Here is a 20,207-nt window from a genome sequence, read left to right on the forward strand (position 1 = left end):
TCACACACTTGTCTACAATTTTGATGTCATTTTTTGGGCTGATGACTTTTTGAAAGACAACATAATCACCTTAAATGCTTATTAGGTGATTTCTGTAATTATTGCAGACCTGCTCATAGTAATCATCTGGAACTTTTCCTGCATGATGAACTACTTTTCCTGCCTGATCCTGCAATTCAGGACAAAGGAACAATTCCCCTGGACTTCACTGGGAGTCTGCTAGAAGAATCTCTTTACTTAAACAGTTCACCTAATTTATTCACTTGCCGGGATTACAGAATTTTGATCATTCTCTCTATAAGAACCTCCAGTTAAGTGTCCAATTTCAGTGTTTGTTCTTCTCCTGCACATTATCAAAAATGCAATTTGTTGTTCATTTTCTGTAGAGAAATAAGATGTATTTTACAACTTAATTTGAAAAGTGGTTATATATCCTTCATTTCATGTTATCCAATGACATTAAATAATAAGACTGTAATGGCAGGAATCACCTTGGACTGTACTAGTGAACGCTTTCTTTTTTTTTTAAGTGATGCTGAAGTATGTCTTTAAAACAAGTCTCTTGTGGAGGAAACTTTCACTTCCACATCTCTCCTTCTCAGAAACCCTAAATGTTTTATTTAACAGTTTTTACCAAGTAAAATTTCACAAGAGATTACTGAAATGTTTTTAAAATGTAAAAAAGTTACCTTTTGCCAGGTATATCAGTTCAAAACCTGACTGAGCAATAAGCCAAGTAAATGTATTAATTCCCGATATCCTAATTTCCATTTCAGAACAGGACAGTCTGAGCAGCACTAAATGCATACTTCTATCTACATGAATTTTTCATAAGGATGACCTTGTTGATCTACATGATGTGGTTTGGATGATCCTCCTGACCCTCTTTTCTGTCGATTCCCCCTCTCAGCATGATCTTCTCAGATAAATGTGGATTTATCATGTAGCCTGGTCAGACCAGCACAGTGAATGGCTCTGGGGCAGGAAGGACTACAGTGAAAAGAAGGGTTTTTTGCTGAGGAACATGTCCTGCCTGTGCCCCTCCAGGCTTTCCAAGGGGAGGTGTTGCTGTTGCCTGCTGCTTGCACCAGTGTGCCTACCTAAGGGAATCTCCAGAAGAAATTCTCCCTTACATGGAGTCTTCAGCCCTATCTCAAAACACTCCCACAGGTAAGGAAACAGATGATGGCAGATTTTCACCTGCATTTTTTTTTCTCTGCTTTAAGCATCGAAACCCTCACATATCTGAAGCTTAAGGATATTTAGTTATGTACTTGCAGATTTACTTGTTTCCATTGTACTGGCCTTAGACTTCACTCAAATGGCCCTGCAGGACGCTGTTGCGCTACACATAATGTAAGCATGTCAGAAGGTGCTTCTCACCCCACAGAGCAGAAGTATGTTCTGTCTGCCCGTTCTCATGAAAAATTACCTTTGGGGTGTATACAAGCTTTTTTCATCAACTCAAAGAAAGACATTGTTGGCCTAGCATATACGCATTCAGAGGAAACCACGAGCTGACCAAGTAACAGGGCAGCATACAGGAGCTTAATACAGAAGCGACTGCAAGCATTTGGTATAAGGATTTTTCAAGTGCTTCAGGCAGCGGCTGTTGAGCCTAGAAAGAATAAAGCACTGATTCTCCCTTCTTTCCCTGATAGTCCTGAGAAGAAATTTCTTCTTTCCCTGGGTAATATGTTAACATTTATTTTATGCATGACTTCTACACAACCTGCCAAACTTGGGCAATCCTATGTGGTAAATGATCTCACCCTAACATTTGTCAAGCTACATATCCTTAGATTACATATCCTTACAAACCCAAGTCACTAGAGAGAAGGTTTAACACACAGTTCTGCTGTAGCCATGGGCTTCTGGAGATGAGAAAGAAACGCAATTGTCCCCTTGCTAATTGCACTGCACTGGGAATGGCAGTAGCTCAGCGCTGCTCATCGGTGCGATGTCACAGGCATGCAGTATGCTGGCACAAGGGGTCTTAGGCATGGGCTGACTATTACTCTGTATTACACAGAAGAGGGTGGATGTGAAATCTGTCCTCTTAGAAATCAGCAGAAATATTTCAGCTGAATCCTCAGGAGAAACAATATCCCCTGCAGGTGAGAACAAGACAATGAACACTGTCTCCTCTCGTGCCTTAAGGATTTGAACCTAAAGAAATGACAAAGTGGTCAATAAACAACGATGCCCTTCTTTCCTGGTGCCCAGCAGTTTGAATGATTTTTCTGACCTTTAAGAGCATTTCAAATGAAATAACGAAGGAAAAAGAGAGAATTTTGCTTAGTTTCTAGCAGTCATCTTCATTTTCGAAACTATTCATCAGTTTCAGTAAGTGGTCAAGAAGGGGCACTGCAGAAATCTTTTCTGCACATTTGTTCTCTGTGACAAGCCCTTTCACTCCCACATAATTCTTATGTTTGAAGCACAACATACCTAGTTTTCTAGGAGTCTTTGCTCACTCTTTCCAACGCTCCCCACCCAATGGGTGGGTGGTGGATGTGCCTCCCCTAGCATTAGCCGTGTGAGAGTTCAGAGTTGTCTCTAAACATAGGTTCAGGGTTTGTCTATAGCAAACAGAGGGAGGAAGGTAGCACTATAGACTCATTCATCCCACCTCGAAAGAGAAGTCTACACAAGTAGTTTGAAGAACATGACTAAGCTTTGGATGACTGGTGGTCTCGATCGCCACCACTAGTGAGGAGGAAACAGGCTGCAACTCTGTCTGCAAACTGATGACTTTTACCCCCAGGTCTGAAGTGACATTGTTTACCTGAAGAACAAGTTGGGCTCCTGCCTCTGCGTGGCACAATTAAGGGTTGAAACCTTAAGTTTTAAGGGAGCATAAAAACCAAAGTTAAGCATTCCCATGCGTGAACCACCCAGCATGACAGAGTCACACTTAGGTCTGGCACTGGTAGTCAGAGAAATGCAGCCAGGTTTAGGCGTCAGTTTCTGCTGGCAAGAGCAATCGTACATCTCTTGTCCAACACATGGGTACAAGTCTGTGCTCTAATACATTCCAGCAGCACAGCCTGAAAGTACATGCATCAGAAATCTGGATGCAGGTGACTTGCGGCTCCGGCTAAAAACAAATAAATAAAAATTAAAAAAGCTACTGCTTAAATAAAGTACAAATTTAGTTGCTTCACTGCCAAGAATCCACACACTAACATGTTCCACATCAAAATCTGCATCTGGCATCTGGATCCTAATAGCAGCTGACTTTCTTTTCTGCTCTGAATCACCCCAATTCCATTGTCAGGCTAGAGAGTACATTAAGCTTCTCTGAAAACTAAGATCCCAGTGTGCCGTACCCCAGCCAAGCAGCAGGACATAAAATACAGCATTTGTGTCCCACCAGGGACTGTTAGGTTTGTACCACCAGCACAGCCGAACACTGGTTTCTTTTCTGCCCTCAGTTAAAGCCCCCTCCCCTTCTTCATGGTAAAGGCGTGCTGATACAGGGAAGATGGTGAAAAATGCTGTCACATGCATCCTGCCGGATGCTACTTTTGGACGGACGACCATCATTCTGACGCTCTGCAAGTGCCGACTGGAGCGACAGTATAAAGGGGGGGGTGGGGTGGGGTGTGGGGGAGGTGGTGGAAGGCAAGCAAAACCCAAAGCGAACCGAAAGAGCCACCCAGCCGAGGCGAGGGGAGGAGCCGGGGTAGGGGCTTGGCTCTTCCCCGGGCCGAACCTGGCAGCGCGGCAAGCGCTTTGCCAAGGGGCAGCCGGATCTGGCGGCCGCTCGGCCTTGAGGCCAGCGCGGCTGCGGACCCTGCGCCCCTGCCGGGCGGAGCGGGCGGCCGGGCCGGGTCGTGCCGGGACAGCCCAGCCCACAGCCCAGCCCGTCCCGCCGCCGGGGCGGCCAGGGAACGCCGCGGGGCAGCTGAGGGCCGGCGCCGCGCCCCGGGGCCGTGCCGGAGGGCGGCGGGAGCAGCAGCTCCGTCCGGGAGCTTCCGGGCGCGGCGGGTGGTAGGGGGAAGAAGAAGGAGGAGGAGGAGGAGGAGGCGGCGAAGGAGGAGAAGAAGAAGGAGGGGTGGGGTGGGTGGAGGGGAGGGAGGGCGGCCGCCTTTTTTAGGAGGGAGACCCTCCTTCGCGGCCGCCCGCTCGCAGTCATGGCTTTGAAGGAGGCGGGCGGCAGCATCCTGCCCATCAGCGACATGGTGTCGGGACCGTCGGGCTCGCCGTTCCCCGAGGTGGTGGAGCTGAACGTGGGGGGCCAGGTGTACGTGACGAGGCACTCCACGCTGCTTAGCGTCCCGGACAGCACCCTGGCCACCATGTTCTCCCCTTGCCGGGGCGGCCCGGCGGCGGCCCGCCAGCTGCCCAGGGACAGCCGGGCGCGCTTCTTCATCGACCGCGACGGCTTCCTCTTCAGGTACGTGCTGGATTACCTGCGGGACAAGCAGCTGGCGCTGCCTGAGCACTTCCCCGAGAAGGAGCGGCTCCTGCGGGAGGCCGAATACTTCCAGCTGGGCGACCTGGTGAAGCTGCTGTCGCCCAAGGTCACCAAGCAGAGCTCGCTCAACGACGAGGGCTGCCAGAGCGACCTGGAGGACAGCAACTCGCAGGGCAGCAGCGACCGGCTGCAGCGGGCGACACTGGACAAGCGCTCGGGCTTCCTCACCGTGGGCTACCGCGGCTCCTACACCACGGTGCGGGACAACCAGGCGGACGCCAAGTTCCGCCGCGTCGCCCGCATCATGGTGTGCGGCAGGATCGCCCTGGCCAAGGAGGTCTTCGGCGAGACCCTCAACGAGAGCCGCGACCCCGACCGCCCCCCCGAGAAGTACACTTCCCGCTTCTACCTCAAATTCACCTACCTGGAGCAAGCCTTCGACCGGCTCTCCGAGGCGGGCTTCCACATGGTGGCTTGCAACTCCACCGGCACCGCCGCCTTCATCAACCAGTACAGGGACGACAAGATCTGGAGCAGCTACACCGAGTACATCTTCTTCAGTAAGTCCTGCCCGCGCCCCTGCCCCCCGCCCCCCCATCCCCGTGCGGGTGCATGGCGGTGTGCAGTTAAAAGTACATCTGCAGCCCCCTCACTCCAACCCTCGGTGTCCCAAAGCAACATGTAGCCCAGGAAAAATCGGGGCTGCCCCCTTTCCCCTCTCCTCCGGCGTTGTCACCCCCACAGTTCAAATTTTATTTTGTGCCCGGGGGGAGGGGGGCGGGCTCCCCGTCCGGAGCGCGGCAAGGGAGCAGCACCACCCCCCCACCCTCCCCTTAGAGCAATCGGTGCTGCCCCCCGCTTTTTGGTGCCGAGTGTGTACCGGGGAGAACCAGCCCCCCCGCACCGCCTGCCCCGTGTCGGGGTCTCTCCCGGGGGGATGTCGCGGCGGTAGGGGGTCCCACAGCCCCGCTGGCCGGGCGGGGGGTGTGGGAGAGGTGCGGGCGCCGATCTGGCCCCGCGGCGGAGGGTTGCGGTGCTCCGTCCCAGCGAGGCGGTGGAGAGATTGCAACGGCGGAGCCCCGATCCAAGAAAGGGTTTTAATATTTTATCGCTGCGTTTTTCCTTCCGAAGTGAGCGCACTGCGCCTGAGGGAGGGGGCGGCGAGTGCACAGCCAAGTTCCCGAGGAGCGAGAAAGAGTCTGGCTCCAAGGGGGGGGGAATGGAAAAAAGAAAATAAACCACTCCCTAGCCGGTAGACAGCTGCTAAACAACTCCGCTAGTTGGCTGTAGGTAGTCTTGAAGGTTTCAGGTCACTTGCAAATGGGAAAATCGAGCGATGACGAATGAGTTTCAATCTGGCAAAGTATGTAGTGCTATGTAGGGCAGTGGTTCCGGGTAATGAAACCACAGCTGGATGGAGAACAACAGCCCCTGGCAGAGATTTGTCTTTGTAAGGCAGAGGCAGCCTTAAACCTTACTGTTGGCTCGGAGAGCCGAGTAAGGCTGTTGGAGGGGTGTCCTCCGTTCACTTCTTTCTTCTGCCTCTGCGCGGTCTCACGCTCGCTGGGCGCGGGAGGGATGCTGTGGTAGAGCATCTGCCTGCCTCTGGTGAGGTGGGAGATGCCGCCTCTAACTTCACCAGCAGGGCAGCTGAACAGAAGCGACCGGTTTTGCGTGCAAAACTGGACCTAGGCACAGGTCCACTAATAGAGGAGGGAAATCGGAATGGTTTTCCACTCGGAGGAGAAATTCATTAAATAGTTTACATTAAATAAATAAATAGTTTACATTAAATAGTTTACATTGCTATATATTGTATAGGTGGCAAGCACCCTTTTGCTGAGCAGACTTAAGTACTTCAAATCAATCTTCAAAACTACATTAAAACAGTTTTTTGAGAAGTGATTGCATAACCTATCACCGGTCGTATTTCATCAGGATATGTAAAAACTGCTGTAGAGGAGCTTTACATTCTTCTGGGTGGTATTTTATCAAGTATTTTACATGATTATTAAATCTCCTTTCAGAGAAAAATGGACGTACTGATTTTCAAAATTGTAGAAATTCCTTATTGTTGTTATCAAGGCTATGAAATAGCCTGTTCTGCTCAGAAACAGATTTTTAGGTGCATAATTATTTTTGTGCATTTCTGATGCTTATAATGTTTTGGGTTATTTTTTTTGGTGTGTGTTGCGATGAGTTTGCTGTATAGAACAGTGCTCTAATTCAGATCAGTGTTCCAAATTAATCCCTGGTGTAATACCACTGATGTATGTGGAATAATGCCAGGGATGAATCGGATGTTGTACATCATGATTTTTGTTTTGATTTTTAGTCTTCCAGCTTATGATGTTGTGAAAAGTAAAACAGTTACTTAATTACTTAAATTGATACAGTTAACTGAACATTTATGGTTTTGTCTAATGTTTTCGGGTGTGTGGTGGTTTGGTTTTTTTACTTCTGCGTGCAAAAAATGGCTGAGAGAAAAGTAGGCTGAAAAGATGGGGAGAATACTTTAATTTTGGTTGCTTGTTATGCGTTTGGCAACCTTTTTGTTAAACAAGTTTATACATTTTCATATGATTAGATAGATTTTTTTTCTGAAATACAGCAACACGGAGGAAAAAATCTTTAAAAAAAATCACCAAAATGAGAAGAGAAACAAGCAAAACACAGTGCCTGAAGTAATGCTTTAGTTCTTTGAGTCTGTTTTGGTTTGTTTGTGTTGTTTGTTTTTTTTAACTGACTAGATGTCCAATTGATGGAGACTGTTGATAAACAATACTTTATTATTATTAAATGCCCTGGATGGATTGGATGCTTGCTCTTGCTTTGCTGGACTGGTGCACAGGAATCTATCAAAGGGAGAGGAAACCTTGGAAGCCTTAGTGCTCTGCACCAGGCATGAGAAGAGTGCTCAGGGTTACTGGCTGTAGGCTCTCAAACAGCATTTGCCAGGGCCGTATTCCTTCTTCACTCACAAACAGGGCTCCATACACAAAGAGAAGAGCAGTCATTCTTCAATTTATTCCTTGCAACATGTCCCCATGAACCCCAGAAAGGAGGCAGTTTTTGGTTGGGAGGTTGCTGATTTCAAGCGCTTTCTTGGACAATGTTCAACCCTGGGCCATGCCTTATGTACAAAAATATAAAGGCAAAAAACTTTGGGGAGCCTATGCTGGTTTTGGCCAGTGTCTGAGACTTAATTTGCTGCTAGCAAAGAATAAACCTGCTTTTATGTTTCACTGGAAAAAGTTCTAGCTGCATTTGCACTTGTTATTCACAGCATGAGCATCTGCAACCAGCAACTGTATTAGCTGTTGGTCTGTAATTTTGTAGCAGCCGCACAAACTTCTCTTTCCTCACTTCTCCTGAGGACTTGTGGACAAATGTGTTTTCTAGTAATGGTAGATAGCAAAGTGATTGGAAAAATATATAAGGATATAAACATTCTGCCCATTTCCTTAGGTCATGGGTAGCTGAATGAGTTTCTCACTGAGAGCTACTAAGGAATGTTTGAAGGCTAAAGGTGGCCTTTAATCAGTGGTTTGTGGAACAGATTTCAGGTCTGTTTCTATTAGCTCTCAAACTTTGGTAAGTATTTTGAATCAAAATGACCATCTATCACTTTTTTAAAAAATGGAAATTATATTTTCTTAAACACTATGACAGGTGAAATTCACCTTGGGTACTATACATATATTTAGTTAATTTATGGATTTCTTAATATCTAGGGATGGATTAGTTGTTGCAGACTAATTCTGACTGAGGAACCAGAGGTCATCTGAAACTGCTTACCAGGAAATAATGCTTCAGCCCTTGGCAACATGTCCTGGCAAGTACGGAGACAGACTTTCCTTCTCAGTATGCATAATTCCTATACAAACCATGAGAAGTGGTTCTTTGCCCCCAGTGGTGTGCAAGCTATCATGTGTGCAATGACAGCTTCATTTGCCTGTGCAGTTACAGCATCACCAGAATTTAACTTGCACCTTGCATTGGTGGCTTAGTTCTGAAAAGTGCTCACAGATCTGTTCCATGTGTCTACTACAAATCCTGTCTCTTAATGGTCAATAAAAGGAGTAACTTTTTATGTGGTATTGAAAAGGCTCTACCAGAGTGTACCACAAACTTTTCCCTTTTTTTTCTCCTAATAGCTTGGCTCCGTTCCTGAAGGCTAACAGGGATCTCTAAACTATTGAGGCTCTCACCTTAGTGCCTGTGAGGGTGACTTGGGTCAGTTAATGTGGTGTGAAATGCATATGCAGTTTGGAAAGGAGGCTCAAACTCTTTTGCTGCTTAGTTTCAAGCTGCCATAGAGGACCACTGATTAATTATCTGCTGGTGCGCAATAGGTAATGGCCTTCCCAAAAGTTGGGGACAGGATACTAAAAGCAAGGAGACCTTGCTTTATGTGGCTGTAGGTAACACAACAGATCTTCTGTTAGGTGGCCTTTTTGTGAGTAAAGGGTGCTATTTATATTTTTAAGCTTTTTGTCTTTTTTTTTTTTTTGGAGGTTCACTGGATTTCTTGGTACTGTGTAGTGCAGGATTGCCTGTGCATGCTATTACTATTTTTTTTCTTCTGTAGAATCTAATTGGTCTTAATGCATTTTACATTTAACATCTGCTGCGCAATCTGACTTACGGGTGTTGAGAGCATCATGCTCAGCTGGAAGCTTTCTGTGCTGAACTGATGTGTTTATTGTAAGAAGAATGCAGTAATACTTCATGGAAAAAATCTTTGACGTGTATTCTGTTTCCACACTCCCATTTCACGTGACATTTTCTGTTTCCTTATCTCCTGGTTTTGTTTGTAACAGGTGACATTTGCATGAATTTATGGTGCTTATTTTCTACTTGAAGTCATAGCACTCTGAGATTACATTGGTTGCTGTGGAAATTGTCATAAACAAGTGATAATAATTCATCATCAGTGGGAAATAAGCAGTTGGAAGTAATGAACTTTTAGGAAACAATATGGTATTTTGAAAAAAACAACTCACAAACAAATCCAAACCCCAACCCACAGCAGCAACAAAAAATTCCAACGAACATTGTTTGTGTCTTTGCAATAAAAAAGAGAAAACAGAAGGTGACACTTGAAACATGGGGAACAAACATATACATAAAATAGTTTTAGAAGTTACTTGCTCTGTGAATGCCAAATCCACTTCAATAACAAGGGGATGGTGGGTCAGTGGATAACCCTAAACTGCTCTTCGGAGGGCGGAATGGTATGAGAATGTCCTGGTTTCGGCTGGCATAGAGTTAATTTTCATCCTAATAGCTGGTATGGTGCTGTGTTTTGGAATTAGTATGAGAATAATGTTGATAACACACTGATGTTTTTAGGTGTTGCTAAGTAGTTGTAGTGCTAACACTCAGTCAAGGACTTTTCAGCTCCCCACGCTCTGCCAGCCGGGAGGGGCACAAGAGCTGGGAGGGGGCACGGCCAGGACAGCTGACCCAGGCTGGCCAAAGGGATGTCCCTACTAGATAACATCATGCCCAGTACATAAACTGGAGTTGAGTGGGGGGTGCGAATTGCTGCTCTGGGATGGGCTATCGATCACGGGTGATGAGCAATTGTTGCACTGTGCATCACTTGTTCATGTATATTCCTTTATCAGTGTTATTATTATTATTTCGTCTTTCTTTTCTGTCCTGTTAAACTGCTTTTATCTCAACCCGTGTGTTTTTTTTCCCCTGTTTTCTCCCCCATCTCACCTGGGGAGGGGGTGAGCGAGTAGCTGTGTGGTGCTTAGTTGCTGGCTGGGTCTAAACCATGAGAGAGAGCCATCCTGTAGGTGGTTTCTGTGACCATGCCAAGATGCTCTCCTTCCATCACTGCTTATGTGGTGGAGTTTTTGCTATGTGGAGTGCCTGTGCTATTTTGTATGGAACAAATATACCAGAAACCAGGCTGAGAAGAGAAAGGAGAACAAGACAAAAGTAAAACAAGGGTATTGCTTCTTTATGGAACATTAAGGTAAAGTTGGACGGTTTACTTTGAGCCTGAACCAGAGCCTCAAAGATTAGAGTACAAATTTTTGGTGGCGCATGAAGACATGAAGGATTAAATCAGTGTCACAAACACAATGTAGAAAAGCTTCTGCAGTATCAAGTTCTAGGCACGTGGTTTCTGGTAGGACTGTTGGGCAAAGCCCTTTAAAGAGAGATTCTGTAGCTAGTCCTGTGACTTTGGAAAACTGACATAAAACTTAAGGATATTCTGCCTTTATGATTACAGCTCCACCCTAATACAGCTTAAAAATAAATAAAAAATAGACTACTCTTTATCTTGTGATTCTTCCAAAATATATGTTCCTGAATGTAAAGGGATGAATCAAAGTGTACAGTCATAAATAACTGAGAATATCTTTTGTATGCCACCACTTGACATAACATGTGATAATCTAGACTACTGAAACTGATATTTTGATTTTAGCATCATTTCAACCAAGAGACTCTATTTGAGAATGATTTTTAAAATGTGAAATTAAAAAGACATTTGAACAAATTTGGCTTTTTAATTAATAAATAATGAAAACACCCTGTGTTCCTCTACAGCTGGTGTAAAGACACCTCTGCAGTAAAACACTATGCCAGGAAACTTTTCGATTTTTCTTATGCTTCAATTGAAATATGCAAGACTGAATACAATATTTTGTGATCAGTTTTTAATCATTATATCCAGCTTCTGCTCTTATTACAATAAGATTATATTTTTAAGTACTGTAGAGCCACTTTAATATTTGGAGCTGAGGATTGGAACTGTTATGCAGTATTTTAAAAGTAAAATTAGAGATTAACTGAGAAAATCAACTATCCTGGATATTGTATACCAGGATTAATACTAGATAAGCAATAAGCACCTTGATACAATCAGATGTTATTTCTGATGTTGGGAAATGGCAACACATTGGTTTTGATGTTATCCCAGACTTGTACTTCTTGTGGATTACTTAAGAACAAAGTAACCGTGTTGGAGAAGCTGACTTTGCTGGATCTGTAATATTTTGCAGGCAAGCTGCTTCTTGGTGTCAGATCACTTCATACATTTTCAAGGCTTTATGACAGTAGTTGCAGGGAAATGTTTACTTTTCCACAGTAAAATGAGCAAATAATATTTTATTTTTTCTTTATTGTCAACATGAACTTCCAGTTATCTGCTGTTCAAGCACAGAATTTATGTATACAAAAGTTTTCTGTATAATATTGTTCCAGGCACATGATTTAAAATTAAAACATTGCTACTAATAAAATATATTTTGCAATATGTTTTCTTTCTCAGTATGATATGGCTGGTATTTCATTGCTGATTTTCTCTTCTGCAGCAAATACCAAATTTGTTATATTGTGATGAGAATTTGAGTGGCTAACAAAAATTCACTAAGCATTGCACCAAGAGGGGGTTCGTCGATTCTCACATTATCCTCTTTCTGCCATAGTTCCACCTTTAAACATAGATCTCCAGAAATGAAAAACTGCTCAGGCAACTGTCACAGATGTCAAAAGTAATATGCTATGGGAATGAGAAGTGGCAGAAAGGAAGGCCCTCTTCTTGGTCATGCTGAACATCAGCATGGCCTGAACAACGCGACCAGAAGTCATCGGTCGTGTTTTGGTATGTTATCAGCTTAAGGGTGAGATCCTTGGTGAGCCAGATACCTAGATGGGCAAAGACAGAAGCATGTAAGGTGGTGTGCGCCCATCTCACGCCCCTGGGGTCCTGGGCTGCATGAGAGCGGCGTGGTGCCCAGCGTAGCTCGCAGCCAGCTTAGCATTGCCCTGCGTTGTTTCAGCAACTAGGCAGATCACGGGTGTCTCTGCAGGAGAAGTGAATAGCACAGTCATGCTCTGGACTTCCCTTCTGATTTTCTGTTTCCAGCTTCGGACTACTTTACTGCCAGAGTCATGTAAGAAGCCTGTTATGGAATTAAGTTGACGAAGGTCATGTCTGCAGGGCTTTTCCATGCCACAGGCAGATTATTTGGTTGGTGGTTATTTGACTTGGTATAATTGTTGAAAAAAGCTGGAGTCACTGTCCCAGCTAACATCCTGACCTGGCAAGCAGATGTTATTTTTATATCCAAGGATGATTTTAGTTCATTTCTGCTCACAAGATCTTTACTTTTTTAAAGCAGGTGGAGTACTAATGGCACTCTCAAATCATGGCTCTTTTATAAACTGAGCCACTGGAAGTCCAGTAGAAAATCCTTAAAAAAAATTACCAGGCAAATTTCATTTTGCTGTAGCAAATCAAATGCTTCATGATGGATTTCCTCAGGAGGCTGTTCACTCCAGCTTGATAAAACTGCATGTTCTTTTTGAGAAGAGGTAATTTATTTTTTAGGACTTCACCACACGTATGTAAAAATCACAGTGGTCTTAATGAGAATTTCATGTTTCTAGCAACAAGATGAATACAATGTTTTAAAAATGTTTATGCGAATATTATTTCTTCTTTATGGAATGACTGCTGTCTTGATACTGTCTTTCCCAAAATTGCTCAAAACAGGATTCAAAGATAGGGAGCAGTGTGTTTACTCATTCTTTGCCCTATGGGGCATGCCTGGCCATAAGCAGCATCAGGACTGCTCTTAGTTACAGCTGGTGCAGTGATTCCTTCATCAGCATTTTGCAGATGAGAGTAGCAGGGTCAAAATTTAGTTGTTCCCTTTCTCATTGCTCCCCAGGTGCCTGAACCCTATGGCAGGGACTCCGGGCAAAGGAGGTGCAGAGCCAGGGGCCACTGTCCCGGGGGGACGGCCACTGCCTCTGGGCTGCATGCACGTCAGGTTTGCTTTGTACTGCTCGAGTCATGTACCCTGTGCCTGACCTGTTTTCTGTTCCAATGACATGCACTTCGTGGATAAAGAAAACTAGAGTGGCTTATAGAATGAAAAATAATAATACTTCCTTTTGAAGGGAATGCTACAACATCTTTTAAAAAAAATACTGTGAATAACTCAATCCAGAGACAGCAACCCAATCAGGAGTGTAAGCACACACAGCAATAATAACTAATGCATTGAAGTAGGTATGGTGCACCTCTTTGAGGGGAGAAGGAGTGGGCTCAGAAGCTGAAGAGAGAAATCAGCATCATCATTAACTTTTATTAATGAAATTAGATATATAACGTCTTAGCATACGTTCAGTTGTGTTAATACATACAGAGATGTTCTCTTTGCATTAGCAGAAAGATATGATTCAGAAATGAAATCAGTCAGTATATTTTATTTTTTATACAAGCAAGCATCAATAACCTTCAGATGCTTTTTTATCTTTTCTTTTTCATCCTTACTGGGTTTTTCCCTTTAGCAGTATTAACAAATATTCCCAAAGAGAGATGAGTTGGTGCTCAGGGACTCTTGTCACATTTTGTTGTAAACAGTCTCCTGCAACTTAAGTTAATAGTGAAATTGTTTTATATTTTATTGAACATAGAAGTTTAGAGGTTCTTGTAAGGATTACAACTATGTCAGTGTATTCCAGGGAAGTTAAGTGTATTATCATTCCAAAGGCTTTTTATCAGTAAGTATTTTATATAAGCCTCAGGTATCTGTGAAGCTCTTTATATTTGTTTAATAATAGCAGGAAAAAAGGCCCAGACTTGCATAGATACATGGTTATATAAATCAATTGTGTGCAAAACAGTTACTTTCATAACCACTTACTAACAATTTAATTAAAACAGATTTTTTTTTTTTTCTGTTACTCAAATCCCCATTAAAATCACAATTACCTCAAAACTTTGAGAGTAATGACAAATGTCTGTTTTGTGTATACGGAAGTATTCTGTAACGCTTCTGGTTCTTAATCCAAGGTTCTTTCATACTCATTGAAACTCATGAATACAAAATAATATGAAAATCTACTACAAAAGTGTTAGAAGGCAGATAAAATAAGAGTGCCACCAATTTAATCAGTGTAATGTGTAGATAATACAGTGGAGAAAGACTAAAAAGAAACAACACTTTTTGCTAGTTTTTCTTAATAAATACATTTTCTTTCCCTTTCTTCTCACAGTCACCCATTTATAGCCAGTGTCTTCCCAGTATTGTTCTCTTCAGACAGCTATTACTATTTCTGTTTTTAATGTGTACTGTGGCTTTTGAGCTGACCTGAAACAAAGCGGAGGCATGGCTACTCTTGCCTTTCCACCTATTTTTGTCTCTTTCCAGTGTTTGGGAATATAAATATCACTCATTCTGTCCATCTAAAAATACCAATATACAGCTTTATAAATGTGTGATCAATATTGCTGAAGGTACATGGACTTCAGGAGGGGGGAAACCCAAAATAATTCAGCTTTTTATGATGCAGGATAGAATGGGACCATTGTTCAAGTAAGGTTGTGTTTGTCCTCTCTTACTTCCAAAATTTTGGTGTCAAATCCCACACCTGCCTGTCCGAGTGACTTACCCATTTGAAGTACCCTTTCTTTGGAGCTGTCAGCATCTGTATGTGTAGATAAGCCTTACCATATTAAAAAAAGTAAACGAAAATTATGTTAGGAATATAACTGAGACCACTGTAATATAACTGAGACCACTGTAATTCACAATCCTGCTTGGAATTTTTACTTTCCCAGCACCCATAGACTTTAATTTTCTCTGTTAGCAATCCCTCAGAAAGCTGTGCAGACACCTGTTTTAGTGTTGTCATAGCTTGCAAACATAAATTTCTGATCTTCACACTGTTGGTTTGCCTCAGGGTATATAATAAATGAATATAACATCTCTAAATGCTACAGACAGAGATACACAAAATCTATGTGTTTTTGCTCCTCAAAAAACATCCAGAGTAACAGAGCGATATCATTTGGCTTCAAAATAATCCTGTAATTCTTCAGGATAGAAGGGACAAACTCTTCAGAAAAGTTTCAGTTATTCAGCATGTGATATTTTGAGGGCTATGGAAATTTTTGAAGTTTTACCTCATAATCTGCTAAATTCATATCTTCCTATGAATTTTGGCAGCCTAGTAAATCCAGCCTCCAGTCGTAACAACACTCACCTTTTTATTCCTGGCCTTTCAGTATTTACTTGTTCCACCTGCAGCTGAAGTAGCTTGGTGTCTAAATTGGTGGAATTATGCCCCTAAATAATTGCATCTGTGATCACATTTAATTACAGGAAGAAGACTGCGCGCACGGTAGAGGAGATTAGGTTAAACACTGTCTGTCTAATCAGGTCCCCGGTGACCGATTCCTGGCGCTGCTTTCTTCCTAGATCCCAGTGCTGTGGGTGCGATGAATAGAAGCTGCGCGGCCTGTGCGAGTCCTTGTCTTCAGCAGACGGTTTTGCTTTTCTGGTTTGAGGGGTACAACAGGGACTCAGGAGCAAGGCTGAACATCGTTCACCCCTGCCAAAAACAGGCGCGGGCCTCACGGCGCCTTTGGGTGGGCCTGGCTTGGCAGGGCCTGTGGCCGGGCAGGGCTGTGGGGAGCTGGAGGCTGGCCCTGCTGTGGCCTTGGCGACTGCTGGCGCCTGGGGGGGCTGAAATGGCGCCCTGGGCAGGGTGTGGGGGGCCCCGGAGGGTGGGTCAGGGCCGGGACGGCCTGGTGGTGCCCTCTCGGGGCCTGGCACTGTGGTGGCCGTGTCATCCAGCAAATGATCCAAGAGCTGCATCCTCCAAGGACCTCAGGCCAGGCGCCATAATCACAGGTCTGTGTCAGGGCCTCAAAATACCAGCGCAACGATTCGGGGGTGGTGGGGTGTGTGTCTTTCACAATTTCATGAGCCTTTATGACATCAAATACATGAACAATAACTCCTTCAGTTATTTTAATACAGGAAAAGCAAGGTGTTCGTGTTCAAAGACACCGGTAAGGCAAGAGTTGCATCTAACTAATATTTATTCAGTGGTATGGCACAGCATGCTGTTTGTGTTTCTGTGACCATGCTGCTCAAGTGGCGTAAACTTAATAGTCATCTTCAATTAGTAAAGTTAATCTAAATATTCTCTACTTTTGTCTGCAAAATACAGAGGGAAAAGATCGCCTGTTCTAAGCAATTTGTATCCTGTAAAAAAACACATAGGAAAAAAAAATTATTTGCTCTTTATACTACATAAAAATGTTGTCTTTATAGTTAATATTAATGATGTGACTATGTAAGCCTTTTATTTTATTTTCATGATTATGATGCATAAAAGATATGAAGGAACTTGGGGGTTGCTTAGCTGCACTTTGTGAAAACGGTAAAAATATTCTGAAGTTTGAAAAGGTGCACTGTTGGGTTTTTTTAAGTGTTTTTAAGACATGTTTTTGGAATCAGCGTTATCCTCTATCATCTATAGTGAGGCTACCAGCAAAAATAGTTATCGTTTTTAATGAACCATATAATGAATCATATTTGAGACTAATATGATTATTTCTGTATATAAATATATATATAAAAATATATAATATTTGACTTCCATATCAATAATTGTGATCTTGAATGTATTTTCAGAAAATCCAGACAAGTTCAGTAAGAATTTCCACCTGCATTTTGAAACTCAGCAAGCAGTAGGGATAGACAAATTTAAGTTTAGGCTGCTGGTTTGGAAAATTTAGTTCTTGTTGTCTCCGTGGCTGGTAATAAACTACACTTGTTCCGCTTCTCCCTTATCCTGTGGTTATGTTAGAGGTTTAACAATACAGAAATTGACATTTTACCAAAGTTCGTCTTGATTTCTAGCAGTGGTTAACTCCCAGTCATTAATTTGCTCAATTAAATCGGTATATAACAGTGAAAGGAATAGTGGTAAAAGCTATTTACTGTATTATCAAGCAGTCACATAGTGACAGTATTGCAAGTTACTGGATAATTACTGCTGGTTCAGAGTGGGTTGCCATAATTTCTATATAAGGAGGTGTGTGGTGTTATACTGTGGATCAGTAAATTAAGACTATTAAATGTTTCATGTGGTAGCTGTATAACACTCAGCTTTCAAGCTTCTTAATAGATTTACAAGTTCCTTGATAAAAGGAAAAACATTTCCCCCATTAAGGCATTAGAACAGGCTGTGCAGTGATGCTGTGCTTGTTGTGCATCCTTGGAGGTTTTCAAGACTTCTCTGGATCAAGCCCCGCTATCCTGGTCTGACCTCATAACTGACCATGCTTTTGAGCAGGAGGTTGGACTTGAGATCTCCTAAGTTATCCTGTGTTCTCTTCTCTGATGTGATTTAATGTGGCGTTAGCTATTTGAAATCACTTCTCAGGAAAGAGAGAGTATACTGCTGCAGGGAAATGAAGTAGATGCTAGAGTGCTATAAATTCTGATTATTCTGAAAATCACAAGCTTCAAACGTAACTTTATGTTACATTTTTAGTTACTTCTGTGTGTCCTACTTGTAGTAAGAATTGAAAAAAAAATGGTTCAGGAGGAAGTTTGTTACAGGACTTTCTGGCCCAAATTCAAAACCATAGAATGTTAAATAGGCCACAGATAAGAAAGTATCTAAAAAAATGTTCAAAATTAATTTTGGATAGCACTGTGGTTGTTGACCACATGTTGCCTGAAGAAAAAAATCTCAAAAATGTAGAAAATCACTGTTATTTGAACCTCTAACCATTTTTATTGTCATTCTTTAGATAGATTCTGTAGGTGCTATCTGTCACAAAGATGTCAGACCACCTTGGATTTCTTTGGGTTTTTCCCCACTGTGATATTTTTCATTAGTGTTGACTTTCTTTAATGTGACATATTTTTTGCTTGAGCTTTTCAGGCTCTGTGTTTTTTGCCCTAGCATAGCTTGAATGAATTTATGTAGCAACTGCAAAAGTGCTGAAGAGGATTTTTTTTGTAGCCTGGAAAACTTAAAAAAAAAATAAATCATAAAACAAACATTAATAATGCTGAATTACTTTCCAGTAATTCATTGATGAATGAATGCATAACATAATAGCAAGATAGTTAATTATTAGGATATGTAAACAATTTGGGTTTTTTTCTTCTTGATGTTTTAATGTAAGACTGGAATATGAGACACTAATAACTAGGATTATACAAAAAATGTTGGATGTTCCTCTTACTTTTCCCACATTACTGAAAAGATTGCTGAAGTGATTTGTCTGGAGACTCTTTTTGCTGTTAAAAATTCTCATATGACAACAAACTAAAACAGAAGTATTGCTTTCATTGATTGACACCTAATAGATAAATATACATATACAGCCATAGAGAAGAAGCATAATAAAAAGATCTTGGTACAGGTCTTATGTCAATTGGAGGTTGTCAAAACATTTTTGATGTCAGTGAAATTATGTCAGTTATGCCTGGTAATATGTCGTCTTCTCCTGGGCAGGGCATGTGTTGTTAAGGTATAGTGTATTTCCACCAGCATTCATGGCGATGGAGGAATCGGGCAGATTGGTACTGATAACCTTGTTATGAGCTCAGCTACATCCACTTAGAGAAGGTTTGGATGTCTTGATGGCATTAACTAGTCTGTCCCTCTATGTCCACATTAAATATGGTACAAAACTTATGTGACACTGTATTCAAAACTGGTGGCTTGACTGTATTTTGCTTCTGGGGGAGTTGGAGATGGGTTCCCTAGAGAGCCGAGGAAGGGGTCCTGAGGAAGAGCAGCCACAGGCTTTCAGCACATCCCTTCTCCTCCTCTTAAGCTGGTGTGGTGACCTAGAAGCAGTGGATCAGAGATTTCCATGGGCAGCCTTTTGGAAATTCTTTCAGGCTCTTCTTCAGACTTTAATTGGTCTCATAACTCTGCTTATGTCTATGTCATGAGCTACAAGCTTTTCTTCACAACCTTGAGGGCCAGATAATCGCTGTACAGTTTTGAACTTAAAGCCTGAAATTAATGTATGATCATGTGAATCAGGAGCCTAGTATCTACCGTGCTATGTTTTCACTACATTTTCAGTGCCCTCTTTCCACCTTTATTTGTAGACTACCATTGGAACTACATTAGTAAGTTAGCAACATAGTATTCCTAAATAATTCTTAAATCTAATGTATCATAATCTTAAATCTATGCATCACGTGTATATATTTATCTATCTATATTTAGCAATCTAAATATTTAAAGAAAAAGAAATAGCTAGATTGTGATATCCTGGCTCAATATTGTAACTGCATCATATTATGGTGGCTTGGGAGGCAGATAAAATTCTTTACAAAAAGTATTTTTCCTTATAATGTTATTGACAGGCTTTGAATACTTGGCAAGATACTTCATTTCTTTTTTATAATGTCCATGAAATAGATGGTTGTACCGATATAATTCAGAATGGTATTGGCACATCGTATATAATTGTCATTATTTTGTGCATTTTGAAAAAGTTAAACAAATCCCTCAGTGAACCGTGGCAATTATTAGAATGTTCAGAATGGTGAAATTTTTTGTTTTACAGTATGACTTGCAATACAAAAGAATTCCTAAATTATTTTACACAAACTAAAAGCTGTTTGTTTCGTCTTGGTTCAAAGGTTCTTGAAGTCTTTGCATTCAGTTCAGTGATTTAATATGTATATGTAAAGATCTAGGGTATACACAGTTACCAAAATATAAATATTGATTTAGTAATCATTTTATGTAGTGCTAAGTCCTACAACAAATACATAAGAATTATCAAGTGTAGAAGATTATACTAAAATAACTCTGCTTTTTGTATATTCTTCTTTTTGTATATTCTTCTTTTTGTATATTCTTCTGTCTGAGTTCTATTTCTTTAAATAGGATTTTCTCTCCACAATATTTCCCTTTTAAGATTGTGATGTTCCAGTCCTTATTGGATGGGGAAAGTAGTCTCACTGACACA

The 20,207-nt window shown here is 42.2% G+C and overlaps 1 protein-coding gene across 1 annotated transcript in view; it reads left to right on the top strand.

Annotated features, from left to right (window-relative positions):
• Positions 1–4,139: 4,139 nt before the first annotated feature.
• Positions 4,140–20,207, top strand: part of KCTD8 (potassium channel tetramerization domain containing 8) — a gene marked incomplete at its 5' end in the record, with an annotated part of 92,017 nt that continues 75,949 nt past the window's right edge. The window contains one exon of the mRNA XM_081999321.1: positions 4,140–4,983. Coding sequence (XP_081855447.1) covers positions 4,140–4,983 — 844 coding nt within the window. The remainder of the gene's footprint in view (positions 4,984–20,207) is intronic.

Source organism: Phaethon aethereus, assembly GCF_964289735.1.
Source record: "Phaethon aethereus genome assembly, chromosome: 4".
NCBI classification, from domain to species: Eukaryota; Metazoa; Chordata; class Aves; order Phaethontiformes; family Phaethontidae; genus Phaethon; species Phaethon aethereus.